Source organism: Amyelois transitella, chromosome 12 (assembly GCF_032362555.1).
Source record: "Amyelois transitella isolate CPQ chromosome 12, ilAmyTran1.1, whole genome shotgun sequence".
Classification (NCBI taxonomy): domain Eukaryota; kingdom Metazoa; phylum Arthropoda; class Insecta; order Lepidoptera; family Pyralidae; genus Amyelois; species Amyelois transitella.
In genome coordinates, this window is record NC_083515.1 from 2,823,573 (window position 1) to 2,841,785 (window position 18,213).

An 18,213-nucleotide genomic window follows, 5' to 3' on the forward strand; every position below is an offset into this window, starting at 1 on the left:
GGCACACACGTAGGCGTTAAATTTGTATGTACGGTCGCGTTCATAATTGCAGTCATAGTTCGCAAAACTTTATAGCTTGCACCGCTGCTATCACTCACACATTCACACAAATAACACAATAAACAACAGCGGTGAAACGTTGGGTAACGCGCCATCAAGAAGAGGGTAGTGTAAAAAATCGACCGCGCAGCGACCGTCGTCCGCTAATAATCAACACAGCGACAGCCACACAGCGGAGATCCATAGTGGAACAGTACGAAAATAATGGCTTCATACCGACCAGAATATTTGCGGAACAGTTCGACACATTAGCGGTTACTGTTCGTCGAGTTTGCATCGTGAGGGACTACACCACAGACAGCCAGCAAGAAAGCCGTATTTATCCGAAATAAATAAGCAAAGACGTTTAGATTTTGCTCGGCAGTATTTGGATTTTGCCTGGAAAGAAGCGATATTTACGGACGAAAAGTTCGTTTATGTCATCACAACACGGTAGGCTTCATTTATGGCGAAGAAAGGCAACTCGGTATGAAGAAAAAAAATATTGTGCCAAATATGGAGTCTGGACACATATCTGTAAATATGTGGGGCTGGATGAGTGCTGCTGGACCTGGGGAACAGGTGTGGATAGCAGGACGCGCTACAGCTGCTCATTATGTGCAAGTGCTGGAAGAAACCATGTTACCAACTGTGCGGTGTATTTATCCGATTGATGATATGCCAACAATATCATTTGTGCTCTGTGCATCGAGTCCATATAGTGCGTGAAAGCTTCTGCTAGTTTATATTAAAACTACTAATTACTTAGATAGTATTTAAGGACAGCTTCAATATCTTTTCTTTATGAAAACGAATAATTAAGCTGTAACCTTAATAACAGGAGATAAGTAGATGATAAAATTGGTAATATGCTGTATATAAGCCTACCTACTAAGAGATGGTACTGCAATTAGTGTAATACAAGCCTTATTAACATTTTGCACTCATCATGGCCTCCCTCTCACCATAGTTACTGATCAAGGCACAGAATTTACTAACCAGATGTTCACTGAGTTTGTTAAACTTCATAAAATAGTACATCATAAAACGTTAGCTCATTCGCCTAATGATAACGGGAATATTGAACGCTTACATCTAACCCTACTGGAACATCTCCGCATTCTACGGCTTCAAAAACATGATGAACATATAATTAATCTAATGCCATACGCGATTCTTGCCTATAACAGTTCAGTCCATTCATTCACTAAGTGTAGACCTTATGACGTAATATTAGGACATTTGGACCCCAGAGACCCTACTGACGTTGACTTGACCCCAATCTTAATGCAACAGTACATTCAGAACCATAGAGATCAGATAAGAAAATTGTATGAATTAATTAATGACTCTGCCCTTGCTGAAAGATCTAAACTCATAGAAAATAGGAATAAGACCCGAGAACCCGAAGTAGAATATGCCCCGGAGCAACAAGTTTTCATAAAAAACCCATTTGCTAGCCGTCAAAAGTTAGCCGCACGTTATACCCACGACAAAGTACTAGCAGACTTACCTATACATATATACACCTCTAAGAAACGCGGACCTGTTGCTAAGTCTCGCTTGAAACGAGTCCCTAAGAGCGCTAACTTGTTACAGGACTCTACTACTGATGACGTTCAGCACCTATCCGACTCAAGCTCAAGAGATAAAACTTGAGAGCATGGACAATGGACCTGGACTACTACCGTTTAAGTTAGGCCGTGCTACCTTCATAACCCACTACCATACCTTTTTACAATACGTAGATATTAACGACATAGAAGACAAAATTAACTTAGTTTATACTCAGCTTAACGAAACCATACACGCGTTAGGTAATGATAGCACTTATCTCTTTGCTTTACAAGTTGAATATCTTCATAAAAAACTGGATAAAGCGATGTACCAGTTAGAAAGCTTAAAACCAAATCGCGTTAAGCGAGGTCTTATAGACGGACTGGGTTCTGTTATAAAGAGTATTACTGGTAATTTAGATCATTCTGACGCTTTGAGATATAATGAAGCTATTACAGTTCTTAAAGAAAATCAGCATAAAATTGCCACAGAATTAAATAGTCATATTAGTCTCAATAAGGACTGGATGGACCAACATAAGAAAGTTATTTTACAAATAATTGAAAACCAGAGTAAAGTAAATGAAACATTATACCTCTTATTACAGACTACAAATTACAGAGAAGATATCATGTTAAGATTAGCTAGATTCTCTCAGTTGCTTGCTATTATCAGTGAGAATGTAGAGGATGTAACTATAGAATTAATTAGGATAGAAAATATGCTTGCTTTTGTGACAGCGTCTAGTACGCATCACTCTATGTTAGGTTACAATATATTGGGAAATATGATTAAAAGGTTACGACTAATATATAGTAACGACCGAGTCTTAGATATAGAAGTTAGAGAATATTACAATATAATAAAACCAGCCTGTTACTATAGTAATGAACAGATAGTAATAGTTTTTAAAGTGCCTATAGTATCCCCAGATATGTATGACATTTTTAAGCTCTCCATCATGCCTAATAAGAACAATTTAGTTATCATCCCCCCTTTCCCTTTAGTAGCCACAAGTAGTAATTCCTACGTGTACATAGAGGCTGAATGCCCGAAGTTATCGACTCGTTACATCTGCGAAGAAAGATTCAATCATCAAATCAAGACTGAACCCGACTGCGTATTCAAGCTTATCTCAACTCAAACCTTGGATAAATCTTGCGAACAAACTAACATCTCACTAGCGAAAGAAGCCATAGAGAAGCTGGATGATAGACACTATGCACTTGCTCTACCTCGCCCGACTCAAGTTCAACTTTCCTGCGGTCGTGAAGATTACAGTACGTTACACGGCAGCTATTTAGTAACAATTCCGCGTGGTTGCCGCCTACATACCAGAGATATCGCCATAGTTAACATCAATGATCATGTCGAAGGACAACCCATGAAGATAATACAGATATCTACTCATGAGAAGCTCACAAAGACTCATGAACTCACGTTACATCTCAACTCTATAAATCTGCAAGGACTACAAGCAGCCCAAGAGAGAGTATTACATCAAACACCCATTACCCTTAAAGAAAATTCATCTGCCAGCATTTACCATACCACACTACCGTTCTACAGCGTCACAGTCATAGTGCTCCTATTCATATCCGGAGTACTTATACGAAGATACCTATTAAGCAAAAGGACATCTCATCTTGGAAATAAGAGCAACAACTCTAAAGATGAAAATGAAGAACCCACATACGCTGAGATTCATCCTAAACCAACTCAAGATAAATCTCAGATACCAGCAACATTTTCTCTTAAAATTCTAAAATAGTTGCTGTTCTAAGGGTGGAGGTGTTACGTAGACATCCCTAAGGCAATATGCTGACGCATCACCAACTTTGCACACGGCACTACGGACTAGATCACGCCACCACGGATTGCGACATTCAACATTCCATGCAACTGAAGTAAACGCTGACAGTGCAGCACGCGGCTGGATACGTGACTTGATGAAACGGCAAGACTTCGGGCCCCCGATACTTCACTTCGTTCCTAACATCGGTCGAACCTAGATTAAGTTTATAATTTGTAATTTCTTTAATTTTAATAAAGTTTTATATTAAACTTTGATTTTTTTTAAGACCTCCGGTTGCGGCCTACGTAATTAGCTTTATATAATCATCAATATGTAAACAAAACTATAGGTAAACTGTTTCAATAAAATTTACTAATTTTAATTATTGAATGTTTTATTTTCTCCCTCTTGTTTAATATTTCTTGCTGATTTCCGTGTTTGAAGACAACTTTCCGTGTTTGTAATTCTTAGATATCAGTTAGTTAGTCAGTCAGTTACTTAGTTCAAATGGCTCCTTGAAACATTAAAAATTGTCAGTAACACTAATTATTTTTTTTTAATAGGCAAAAATAATCCTTGAATAACTTCGGAATCCAAGTAACGCTAGTAACTAGAACAAGCGAGTGTGAGCAAGCGAGATTATCTAATATTGTATCTTAGATCTCACTTGCTCACACAAGTAATAAAATTGCTACCCAATAACTTTCAAAGGAACCACTACCTATGTTAGGGTCGTGTGCAGATAAACTTTCAACCTTATTGAAATGTCATAAGTCTGGCAGTCGCAGGCTTCCCTCTATAGGCAAATCTTATGCAAATAATGAGAGACGATGATATCTCGATCGACAATTATCGGGCCCAGTTCGGCCATCGTTGATTACCGTCACTTTCTGTTTTGTTATGTTATATGTCATAGAATAATAAACTGTTTTACTTAGTAATCATTGGTATTAAAGACCGTATTCATTTGATGGAATATTTATTATTTTTAAATATGCATGTGTGTGTGTATCTAGTGGAACCACAGTGCACGCTATTTTAACCCGTAAGAATTTTAAAACTATGACTGCAGATATGAACGCGATCGTACATGTATTTACAATACAAATAACTTACATTTGACGATACCTATCCGTTATTGATTCGGAAACAACATGTTACAGAGAGAAGCAATTTTTCATTTTACCTTCACATGAAAGTATCCACATGAATTCTTCATTTCATGTTAAATTCATATTGTAAGGACCCGATTTAAAAAGCCTATAAAAGGAATCCATATCAGATCCAATATCTGCTCATTATTTATGATATTCGATCGGAATTGCTGAAAATAAATTATTATTTACCTATCTAGTGTGTAAAGTATCGATTCCTAGTATTTTGTGATACCTTCAGTGTCGTAAAAGGCGAATAAGGGATAGGCATATAAACTTGGGATTCTCCTTTTAGGCGAGCAACCTGACACTACTTGAATCATGATTTTATTATAAAGTCAAACAGCTGAACGTGGCCTATCAGTCTCTTCAAGACTGTTGGCTCTGTCTACCCTGAAAGGGACATAGACGTACTTGTATATACGTTATACAATAAATTCAAAACTTACAATGTAGACAACCGTTTATAATGGGGAGAGAAATATGTATATAATATATTCTTATATAATTTATATGCTCAACATGATTCTACAAGAACGCAACAATTTGCAACAACATAGTAGAACTATGCATATTCCGATTTCGATGATAAAAAAGTCCATACTTTACACGTAATAGATAATTATACATCGCCAAAAAAAAGGTGTGTAGAAAGAACTACCTTTTTTTAAGTCAGTTGAAAACAGTCTTCACTCCGATAAGATACATAATTGCACAATAATCGTGAGGAGTTTTCACGTTACGCCGTAGAAAATTGAATCAATTTGCGTTAAGAGCGATTGCCGGAGACTGTCAGAGGCTGAGAAAATTGGCAGTTTCCTTTTTTCCTAATCTAGTTAAATCAGAGAGGTGCCGTTCTGTTATTTCTTGTCGCTAATGGACGCTGACCCGGTTCGAATCCTATGAAAATCAACCTTTGTCTAAATCACAGAGGTCTGAATTATTCATATTTCTGTGGTCTGAATTTGATATGACCCTGAGAAAGGCTATCTTAAACCATGCGGCCAATGTCGCGGGCATAAGCCAGTAACCTATATCAAAGACTGAATGATTGACTAAACCACCGGGTCTTAAAGCTCGAAATTTGGCGTGTATGTTTGTAAGTATTATTTTTTTTACTTAATAACATCTACCATCATCCCAAACCGTTATGCGAATTAATGTACAAGAATTATACATGCAAAAACATGTCTGCACTTTGTTTTCCCAGAAATATTCAACGAAAATATAACGATACCACAACAGCTACACATTTATATCAAATCCTAATAAAACTCGTTCTCCAAGACACATTTATGACCGACACAAAACGTAAAAGAACCATAAAGAAAAACATAAATAACCGTTTTTTAAAAACGAAGACAAAATTGTCACGTCGCGTTGTAACTGTTGTAATGTGATTAAAATAGACAATTTAAGTTTGGAACTATAAATTTTGTTTCTCAAGTCGGTTTTAATATAGTCGGTGGCGGAATCGTGTCAGGAATTCGGATGTTAGTTTGGGAATAGAATTTCTAATAGAACAGTATGGATTTGTACAGTCAACGGCAGAAAAATATAGTCATAAAAACAAAAACCAAAAAGAGGTCAAGTAAGTTAGTAATAACAGTTTATTGTACCAAAAAGAAAAAAAATGCATAGATCAGAAGAATATAATAAAAGATGACCTTATACGTAAATACAATCTTTTCCAAGTCAAGTTTCGCTTTGTCTACATTTTAGCATGATTGGCCTGATTGTGCGGGTTTTCTTACAACGTTTTCCTTTAACGTATGACCATCTCTTAGAATTCCAAGTCTTATGTTCTTCGTATAACGCATATATCAGAAATAGTCATCTGCTGAAAGACTTAAACTTAAACTTTACTAGTTTTTAATTTTAATGAATGATGGCAGATTTGTCTGCAGTGTACTATCATAGTACTTATTTTTAAGCAAAATCTGGCCTCTTTCGATCGTGGTCAGTAGAAAGAGTAGTCCTCTTTCTACTGACCACGATCCGTGCATACTTCTTTCGCTTCATTGACATTCATAACTCTCTTCATATGAGGTACAAAGAAAAAGCAAGCGAAAACAAAGATATGTATGAAAAAAGTAAGAATATAACAAATGATTATACATTAAATTCTACATCATACAACCAGCATTACACAAATCATTTTATAAACGCGAAATTTCAAGAAGATAACGTATACGATGGTTCAGTAGACATAAGATATCATTAACTCAAAATAAGTTTAAGAACTCCTTCTTTTATAAAAAAACTCGCATAAAACCTAAAACTGAAATCCAGATAGACGAACGATAATGCCAATATTGTTCAACGATGCATAAATTGCTCTTTACAAAGTATTTTGTAGTAGCAATAACGGGAATCCTACAAAGCTGACGGATCTTCGTTTCATTGGCATTGGCTACATATCGTACATAGTGTTACAATGCTATTTTCATGATTATATTGATAGAAAATCTGTACTATGGCCTATATTTTGTCTTAAACATGCATATGGAGAGAGATCCCAGTTGATATTATAAATGCAAAAGAAATAAGTTCATTTGTTTGTTACCTCTTCACGCGTTATCTACAAAAGCTATCTTCTTGAAATTTTACATACATACAATTATTTTTATATCCTTTGCGGGGAAGTCGAAGCCCACAGTCTTAAAAAGACTGATAGGCCACGTTCAGCTATTAGATTTAATGATAGGATTGAGATTTAAATAATGACAAGTTGCTAACCCATCACCTAAATGAAGAATCCTAAGTTTAAAGGCTTATCCCGTAATCGCCTTTTACGACATAGAGACGGCACCTATCGGTGCCGGCACACAGACGGCCCCTATTGGTGCCGGGAACCACACGGCACTCTGTATAGCTAAATAACGAAACCGAGTTTCATAGATAATAGTAACAGGTTGCAACTCCATCACCTAAAAGATGAATTCCCAAGTTGACAAGCCTGTCCCTCGATTGATTTTTACAATACGCGTATGAAATTTACTGCTTACGTATTTACTTCTCTATCAGACCAGCGTGGATAATATGCCATCATCATAATCACCAAAGTTATTAAACATATTTTGCTAAAGCAATTATAACGACATAATCAGCTACCAAGCAAACTAAGGTCAAAGGTTAAGATTAGAGGCAATTCCCACAGAAGCAAAGTCCGGGGCAAGAACTTGTTAAGTCATAAACGAGATCGATATATACATATATGCCACCAAAATTGTTTCAAAGAATTTAAAACCGTTTTTTAAAGTAGGTTGAAGACTTATTTATTTTATTCTTAATCCAAGAGGGCGGGTGAAAAAGTGGCAATTTCCTAAACCACCAGAGCTGAAACAAACATTTATAAGACCCCCGGAGCGTTCTTGGCGGCTACCAAATGTATTAATTTATTTATGTACACATCAGTTGCAAGTGCGGTTTTGTTCCTGGCAACAATAAGAAAAATGTATAGAACCACTCCGTCTCATTCTCATGGATGTCGTAAAAGGCGACTAAGGCAAGGGCTTATTAACATAAGTCTTTGAGTCCATATTTTGTAAAAAGTTTGAATTGGCACAATAATCACGATAGTCTATCAACCAACATATCTACTTTCGGATAGTCTTATAACATAAACATACAACAATATATGTACTAATATTTTATTATCAAACGTATAAATCATTTCTCCTTTCTGCGCCGACAATTTTATCTGCCCGCAATAAAATAAGCGATAAGACAAAAAGTGCTACGAAGGTCTACGAGGCCTACGCCGTAGCCCGTAGCGGCGTAGCGATCAGAAATAAGTGCCAAGTAATTGTGTTTGGGAACAAAAAGACCCCAGGTAATTACTTACTTCGCAATTGGCCGATTGAATCTTTTTTTGTAATCTATAAGGTAACGGTGTACCTATTCTTTTGTCCATTTATCTCACACTAGGCTTTTGCTCGCGACTTTTCTCGATGTCGTGCTAATTTCGAAAAATTCTTTCAATAGTTTGATTCTATAATCGCGCCGATTTTTACTAATGAATATTTTTACTAATGATTTTTTATTGGTACCGTGTGGTTCCCGGCACCAATAAAATAAAGAATAGGACCACTCCATCTCGTTGCCATGGATGTCGTAAAAGGCGACTAAGGTATAGGCTTATAAAATCGGGATTCATCTTTTAGGCGATGGCCTGGCAACCTGTCACTATTTGAATCTCAATTCTATCATTGAGCCAGGCAGCTGAATGGGGCCTATCGGTCTTTCCAAGACTGTTGGCTCTGTCTACCCTGCAAGGGATAAAGACGTGATTAATATATGTATGTATGAATATTTCTTAGAAATGCATCTTCTAATAATAAGGCTAGCCATAGAATCTGCCATTCATTTTATGGGCTGCTTATTGATAAAGTTTATGCTTAAAAGCAGATATTTTTATAAACTTGAAATGTTAATTTAAAAAAATAAAACACTTTATATTCGTTCCCGTCAACCCAGTACCTAATTAAAAACTTCTATAAACTACCTGCGGTCTTCAAGTACCTTTTCATTAATTAAGATGAATTGAGGAGATGCCATTACAGCATCATCAAAGCAGAGTTGGACCATTTTATTCCTTCTTGTTGATGTAAGGAGACGGAATAAAAAGAATCATAAATGGACGTTTCCATAAGTCACATTGGACAAAAGAAAGACCAAAACACTTTAGAATATTTTTATATCAAATCATTAAAAATATATGTACCATACAAACGCTTTCAGAACCACTAACGCCTAAGCCAGTACATTCCAGCTCTAATCCTGTTATATTCCGGCAAATTCTCAGTCGGCCCCACCGCCGCCACGGCAGGACACCGATCGTACAAGTACTTATCACATACTTCCCTCAAAACATTATGATTCACGGAAGACAAACAATCATATGAATCCTGCAGAGACTGCCGTCCACATCGGTACATGATCTGGAAGCCAACATCATGACAAGAATCTATAGTACCCTGAACACTCCTAGCCACCAACAACTTAGCAGCATTCACACCTCTTTGCACATCAGAGAATTGGGACATCGTACAGAGACCCATCAGAGTCTTTTGCACGTTATACAGCATGTCCTCTAAATGCATTTTATGCGCGACGAAGTATACTCCCCAAAGCCCAACATCTCGGTATGGGATATAAAATGGTTCATATCTCTCGCAAATGCCAGTTCCACCGGCTTGTGCTAAGTGATAGGCGTGATTCTCGCTCCTACCTTGACTCCTGTCAAAAGACCCCAACATACACGCCGCAGCCAACATAGTCCAGTAATCCGTTGTATTATACCCTGGAGCTTCAAACGCGAGTGCTACATGCGCATAAGGCAAGGAATCGTCTCGAAAGATAACCTCGGAACCGGTAAAGCGACAAGATCCCTCGTCAGACTGCATTGCTGGATCTCCCTGCATGCAGCCAAAGTGGGTGTTAACTTGCTGGGACATTTCATCATGTTTAACACAGCCGGAACTTACGAAAGCCAACTTATAAGGTTGGTAATGGTCTTTTATTATCATTGAACAATATGCGGCATCGAATGATTTCAAATTTCGCTGAGAACCGATCACTCGTTGGGCCAAAGGTGTTCCTTGGAAGGCTGTTTGATGTAAATAATCGAATAGAACTTGTTTAGGATCGTTGTCCGCATCTATCAATTCTTTTGTAAGGGTATATCGTTCCATCTCTATTTCGTTTTCAAAAAATGCTGGTTCCTTTAGCATTTTGCTAAAAATGTCAATTACGATAAGACTACATTCGGGTAGGCATCTCGCTGAAAAGACTTGCAGTTCTCTGCCTGTAGTTGCACTGAATTTGATTCCCGAACAAAAACATAAGTCTTGCAATTCACTTTTTGTCATGCTTTTAAAACCTTTGTAGATTAGATGTTCTATGAAATGGAAGATGCCATTATTGCAAGCTTTTTCGTACCGGGAGCCGGCTTCAGCGAAGAGTGATATACAAGCTAGTGGCGATCTGGTTTCTTCGGTAGCTATTCGGATTCCGTTAGGCAGTATAGTGAGTTTGGTGTTGGAGGGCACCTCCGAAGGAGAACAAGCCCTTCCACAGCTTCTGTGTCTGACCAAACTCCTCGTGAATTTTAGAAATGACAAGTTTGTATTCATCATTGCAATAATAACAAATTAGAAAAAGCTATTGCATTTATTTTTATGTTTCGTGTGTCAAAAGGAACTTTTGATTTGCATATGTCACCAAACGTCAAGAGTTGATCTGAAATGTCTAATTTCTTGTTTTCTCTTTCAAGGTATGTATTAAAGTATGTATTTATAGATTCATATATAAAATTCTTCAAAGAACATAACTAAACCAATCTTTGCCTGTAGTGCGAAATTCTCAATTTCTATTTATAAAACAATATTTATATATGTTGTTTGTTTAGGTCAGATCATACAAGCTAAATTCGATTCTTTTCTCTATAAATATAGGTAACTTAGTTCTTATGCTTCAGTTATATTTTGGTCTTTTTTTGAAATTAGAATTTCAAGATATGAAAAAACTTTTGTTACTCCCTAAAGTTCAGTCTATCTCTGCATCAAAAATTATCAAAATCATTTTAATTTCATTCCGTCCAATTAAACGTTCAAAAAACCATTATTACTTAAGATTATTTTTTATATTGAAATTACAAGTAGGACTTTAAATGGCTTTGAAATGCAAGTTTTAATTCGTTTTCTAGATTCCATACCTCAAATTCGATTATTCTTTTGTCTATGTTCGTCTGTCTGTCAAGTCAAGACTCTCGAACATCAAGATTAAATGAAAATAAAATGTAATAAGCGAGTTTTATGATTAGCGAGTTCAACAAACTACAAAAAAAACTAAAAGCGGTAGTACGCTTGTCTGTGACACCGCAGGTCCCGGGTTCGAATCCCGGCCAGGGTATGATGAGAAAAGAACATTTTCTGATTGGCCTGGGTCTTGGATGTTTATCTATATAAGTATTTAATATAAAATATAGTAGCGTTGAGTTAGTATCTCGTAACACAAATCTCGAACTTACTTCGAGGCTAACTCAATCAGTGTAATTTGTCCCGTATATACAATTGTGCTCTAGTAATAAATATTCGAACTACACATAGCAACATCATATCTTTTATCTGCACTTATGTCCGTGAAACAGTTAAAATTATATTTACTTGCAAGCACATGACGTCATACAATAAAGTTGCGCCGGCCACTATGTTAAAAGCGTAATAAAATTGCAAGTTGCAACTCCACTCAATCTCACTTTATGGCGTCAGATTTGAAAGCTGATATCATTTTATATGTTTAGGTAGGTATATTAACATACAATGTTTGTTTAAAAAAGACTGACTTATAAATCAAACGAAACTATATTAACAATAAGTAGGTATGGATCATTCTTACTACATACTATCCTACTCGTACTAAATTATTGTTTACGATAATGTCTATCTATTATTAAATAAAATTTCAATCCGGATTTTAGGTTTTTTATATGCATGTAATAAGTGAAACAATTGCCAAGTTGTTGCTCTGTAAAGAGAAATTTATTTTACAGAAAACGTGTCACAAATCTGCCATACACATTTTAATAAACTTAACATATTTTAAAGAAATACAATGCAAATACTAACCTGTAAAGAGAAACAACATTTAATGCTATTGCTTCAAACAATCTTATTTATTTATAGTTTCTTATTAGTTAACTTATTAGTAAGTAATTAATCAAGTGCAATCTCCATGTTAGACAATCCAGACAAATCGTTTTGCCGTCACCACAGATAATATATGGAGAAAGCGCGGTAAATTTAAATGACGAACCAAAGAGTTTCATTTACATCTCCCCTCCCCCCTTATAATTGCAGATAATTAGTTTTTTATTGGTATAATTTTGGTAATGTGGAAATAGTTTGATTCAATTTTTTTGTAACCTGTATCTATCTTATAAATTGAGTTTGATAATTTTTCTAATATTTTATATGGTCCAATTTTTATTTCATCTAGTTTTTTTCTATTTAACCGGTTTCCATTTTCTACATATACTAAATCACCTACTTTTAACTGACAACTTTTCCTGTTTTTATCAAATTTTTGTTTATTGTAGTTGTGAGATTTAATAGTTCTCTCTAAAGCTATTTTTCTGTCTTGTAATAAATCACTTTGTAACTTCTTTTCTTTTAATTCATCTGGTAAGATATTAATAACTTTTCCTTCTAGTAAATATACTGGGGAGAATCCTGTAACTGTGTGTTCAGTCTCATTATATTTCTGTATACATTCATGAGCTATAGTCGTCCAAGCCATTTTATCTTTCTTTTCATTAATTTTACATCTAATTTTGTTAACTATTGTTTGATTTAAACGTTCATTTAAACCGTTGGAGAAAGGTGCATTTACTGCAGTAAAGATAATTGGTATATTTTCTTTTATTAAAAAACCTTTAAATTCTTTTGAGTTTATGCCTGGGTATTGATCAGACAGAATCATTCCAATTTTATTTTCAGGGATAACTTTTTTTACAAGCTTTATAAAGTCGTTTGCATTTTGTGTTTTAGATGTTAAAATGTAAGCATATCTGGTTAAATGGTCCACTAAAATATGTAAATATGTTTTTGTAGAGCGAGATCCACCAAATCCACCAATAGTATCTATAGAGACTATTTCAAAAGGGTAGGTGGCAGGGCCTAGATGAGACATTAATCCAAATTTAAATTTAGTTCTAGTTTTATTTTTTAAACATATTTCACAATTATCACAAATATTTTTTATATTGTTTATTAAATTTTTTGCTGTATAAAATGGTTTGATTTTATTTTCTATTTGTTTCACCCTTATATGACAGTATTCATAATGTATATTTTTAATTAATTTTTTACTAAATTCTTCAGTGAGTATAATTTTTTCTTTTTTTCCTATTCTTTTAAAGTATACTTTATTTTTTAATAATAGTTTTGTTTTATTAAGTTTTATGTTTTCATTTTCCTCTTGATCTTTTTGAATCTCTTCTAGTTTATAAGAAAATTTATTATTTTTAAGACTTCATCTTGGTTAACATGTGGTTCTAACACAGGGTTTCTACTTAAACTATCTGCTTCTACATTGTCCCTTCCTGGTGAATATATAACTTCAAAATTAAATTGTGATAAGTAATATGCGAGATCTCCTAACTCTTCGTCGGTTCTTGCCTTAATATTTAGTTTTTCTAGAGGTTTATGATCTGAGAACACTTTAAATTTTTTTCCTATGAGCCAATGTTGCCAATATTTGACTGATTCTTTTATTGCTAAACATTCTAAGTAGATAGCTTTTTTTCGTTTTTGACTATCATTTAATTTTCTAGAAAAATATGCACATGGCTTCTCTTCTCCATTTTTTTGTGGTTGTTTTAATATAGCTCCAATACCTTGAATACTGGCGTCTGTATAAATATTTATAGGTAAATTTGGATCGAAGATCTCTAATATAGGTCTTAAACAAAGCATATTCTTTATTTTATCAAAAGATTCTTGACAAATTTTCGTCCAAGTAAAATTTTGGTCTTTTCTTAACAAATTGTGTAACGGTTCTAATATGATTGATATATTTGGTATGTATTTTCCATAAAAGTTAATTTTACCTAGAAACTGACGAATATTTTTTTTTTTTTTTAGGAATTGGGAAATCTTTTATTGCTATTAAATTATCTTTAAGCGGCGTAATTGTATTATTTTTTATTATGTGACCTAAATATTTAACAGAATCCTGTGCAAAATTGCATTTAGAGAATTTTAATCTAAAGCCCTCTTTTGAGATTGCTTCCAGTAACAGAGATAAATGTTTCATGTGTTCCGTGAATGTCCGAGAAAAAATTAAAATATCATCGATGAAATTTACTGTAAAATCTGATAATTTGTGTTTCCTAATTATGCTACTTAATATTCTTTGAAAAATTGCAGGAGAAGTTTTTAAACCAAATGGTAAACAGGTCCATTGAAAATGATTTTCTTGAGTAACAAATGCAGTTTTTTTTCTATCTTCTACTTTTAATGGAATTGACCAAAATGCAGAATTTATGTCTAAAATTGAAAAAAATTTACAATTCCTTGTTTTTATCATTAAATCCTCTATAAGTGGTTGCGATTGAGGAACTACTATTTTATTCAAATCACGAAAATCTATGCATAGTCTAGATTTTCTCCCCTCTTCTTTTTTATAAGCTAGTGTTACAGGGGCTGCAAACGAACTATATGATTCTTCAATTAGTTTATTTTTTAATAATTGTGAAACTTGTAGTTCTATTTCTTTTTTATCCTCAAAATTACATCTGTATGGTCTTTTGCTACAATATGTATCTACAAGTAAATCTATATGTGCCTCATAGCCCTTCACTTTACCTACATCGTATTTATCTTTCGCAAATAACGATTTATACTTGTTAATTAATTCATCTATTTCTGATTGTTGTTGAATTTCTAAATGATCTACTGAAATGTTAAAGTTTGTAATTTCTATGTGTTCGTTAAAATTGACCTCATATTTATCATTAATTACTAAATTATCTTCCCCTATGTTTTTCCTATCATTATTTTCATTAACTAAATATTGCATGTTTTGAATTTTATTACCTGTGAAGCCAGGAATGTTTTCATTGCTTATTTTTTTCTCATTGTTTAAGAATTGTTTTATCTCCAAGTTTTCATTTTGAATTAGTTGAAAAGATCTTATGCAATCTAACCCAATCAAAAAATCGTAATCAAAATTTTGTTTATCTACCACAAAAACATTTATGTATTTCTCTAGCTGAAAAATCTTAATTTTTAATGTTACTATTCCTATAGCCTTTTTTACACCATTAATCGTTTTTAAATTTGCCTGATTATTATAGTTATTATGGATATGATAATTTTTTAAGGATAATAATCTGGAATTAATTAAACTAACATTTGATCCTGAATCATAAACTCCCAATGTTTCTAAGGAATCATTTATTAAAATTTTAATTTTGATTAATGGTGGAATTATTAGTTTTTTGGATCTACTTCATTTAAACTCATTTCCAATTCAGAATTATTAACACTTTTAATCGACTCTTTTTTATATTGATTATCATTTTTATTTCTGAACCAACATACAGACTCTGAATGATATCGAATTCCTTTCTTTTCTTTTTCACAGATTTTGCACGGTTTTTCCTTTAAAGATTTTTCTTTAATTTTATTTTCAACATGTACTTCCTTATTTACAAATTTTTTTTTATTTAGATGTTCTAACCCACGAATACTATTAAATAACTGTTCAGTTTCCTTTATATCACTTCTATCAATTTCATCAGCTATAAAATTAGGTAACCCAGTTACAATTAAATTAATTAAAGTGGTTTTATCTATTGACTTATTTGTCTCTAATAAAAGCCTCTCTTTCTTTAAAGCATATTCTAGTAGCGATCCCTGCCTATACTTAAATAAAAAAGCATATCTTACCGGCGTCCAGCCTTTGTTCATATATGTTTCACAAAAATTCTTTTTCCAAATACACCATTCAGAATTCAATGTATACTTTATAAGCATGGAACTATACCAATCTTGACAAGAATCATCTAAAAATAACCTTAACCCTTGAATTTTGTGAGTATCATCATTTATACCCATACGAGCACATTCAGTTTCGAAGATGATCATCCATTGTGTTGCACTGGACGTTTTTTGTGTAAATTTATCGATTACAAACATTTCAGATAACTTCTTTAAATTGAACAGTTTAGGCTCCTTCTCCGATTCCGCAAAATTAGCCAACATTCTTGAAAGAGCTTCTGTTGTCGTGTCCGTAGAAATCTGCTTTTGTGAAATAGATGTAACTTCTTCCAGTAAATAACCTTTAAATTGCATGTTTCCATCTTCATCCATGTAGGCATCACGTAACTCCGGTGTAACAGAAATCCATACTTGTCGTTTTTCATGTCTCCTTTGCAGTGTAGTTCTTACTTTTTGAAAAATTTTTGTCTGTATTACCACATCGTGTAGTTTCACTGATTGTAATTGCTCCGGAATCAAAAAAGTATTTTTATCTGCATCCATAATTGAGGTTATGCACATTATGTTTGTTTTTGGATCTTCAGCCGGTTTTACAACAAACTCGAATTTTAACTTTTCCATTGTTTACAACAGCTATATTAAATGTTGTTTTGTAATAAGTGAAACAATTGCCAAGTTGTTGCTCTGTAAAGAGAAATTTATTTTACAGAAAACGTGTCACAAATCTGCCATACACATTTTAATAAACTTAACATATTTTAAAGAAATACAATGCAAATACTAACCTGTAAAGAGAAACAACATTTAATGCTATTGCTTCAAACAATCTTATTTATTTATAGTTTCTTATTAGTTAACTTATTAGTAAGTAATTAATCAAGTGCAATCTCCATGTTAGACAATCCAGACAAATCGTTTTGCCGTCACCACAGATAATATATGGAGAAAGCGCGGTTAATTTAAATGACGAACCAAAGAGTTTCATTTACATGCATATATACTTCTTGTAAAAACTACATAGAGAAAAACATCTTCATTTAATGATAGTGATTATCATTAAATGAAGATTTGTATACAAAGATAAAAAATAAAGACTCCTCAGAAATTCCGAATCAATTCTTTCGTTGAATCTGCAAACAAACGTATCGGAATCTTAAATTGACATATTTGATCAGGATTCACGATCACGAAAAATCAGTTCGTTAAAATAGGAAATTTATATCTTTATTTGATTCTAAAATTACTTTGTTTTATTTATAACTTGTAACTGATGCTCTGGATGAGAATATATTACTGAAATCTATATAAATAAATTTTGTGTTCCTATAGAAAGTCTACTTTGATTCCTCCAATCTTGGCAGTAATAGACTAGAAATAAGGTATTAATAAAAAAATAAAATCGTTGGTGGTCAAACGGTAAGGTACCTTGGCCATGTAACAATGACTCCTTTCTGATTTATGTACATTAGTTTGAGTGCCAACCGATGCTCTTACGGTGAGAGAAAACATCGTGAGGAAACCTGTGTGTAACCATGATTTTATATGAATTAGTTTTTATGTAAACGTTGCGAAGGTTAGATGGAAGTCGCTTCGTGTAAAACCTGACTCACCCAATCCAGGACTATGGTTGTAAAGGCGCACCCCGGACTCCTCTTCAGAAAGGTGAGGTGAGTATCTACGAAACAAACACCAGGGGGAAGAACATAGTTTTTGCAAAAAAAAAATATTTTTATTGTAGGTTTATATTATCTTTTTAAAAATAAATTTGTTATAATGAACTTAAGTTTATCACAAAAACAAATGTGCTTATTAAAAAGTTGAATAACAAACATTCTTTTCGCTTTCAACATTTTAACAACTCCACCAAAATCGATACCTTTGAACAAACACTTCAAGTTAAACTTGTAACAACGTTATTATTTTCGGCGCAGCGAGAATTTCAGAAGCCGGTATGAACCGGTTCAAACTGGTTAAAAATACTAACTACCATGAACTGCCTGCCTGTCGATATTGCTAACGATGCTCCTACCCAAATCCTGTCGTAACAAGGGGACCTATTATTTAATTCAGTGAGAGTTGAGTGGAGTGATTCTATTTCTGTTTTTAGTCACATTTTATTTTGAATTTCAATGGTCCGATTCGACATTGAACGTTTAGTTAA

General features: G+C 33.8%; 2 protein-coding genes across 2 annotated transcripts; both read right to left on the reverse strand.

The window, feature by feature from the left end:
- Nucleotides 1-9,293: 9,293 nt before the first annotated feature.
- LOC106140986 (cytochrome b-c1 complex subunit 1, mitochondrial-like) lies at nt 9,294-10,682 on the reverse strand. Its single transcript, XM_013342640.2, has one exon. The coding sequence runs from the start codon at nt 10,680-10,682 to the stop codon at nt 9,294-9,296; it is 1,389 nt and encodes a 462-aa protein (XP_013198094.2).
- A 4,090-nt stretch (nt 10,683-14,772) lies between these two features.
- On the reverse strand, nt 14,773-17,020 carry LOC106137746 (uncharacterized). Its single transcript, XM_013338649.2, has 2 exons — nt 16,838-17,020; nt 14,773-16,736 (listed from the first exon to the last, which is right to left on the reverse strand). The coding sequence occupies exon 2, from the start codon at nt 16,671-16,673 to the stop codon at nt 15,543-15,545; it is 1,131 nt and encodes a 376-aa protein (XP_013194103.1). The 5' UTR covers nt 16,674-16,736; nt 16,838-17,020; the 3' UTR covers nt 14,773-15,542.
- Nucleotides 17,021-18,213: the final 1,193 nt, after the last annotated feature.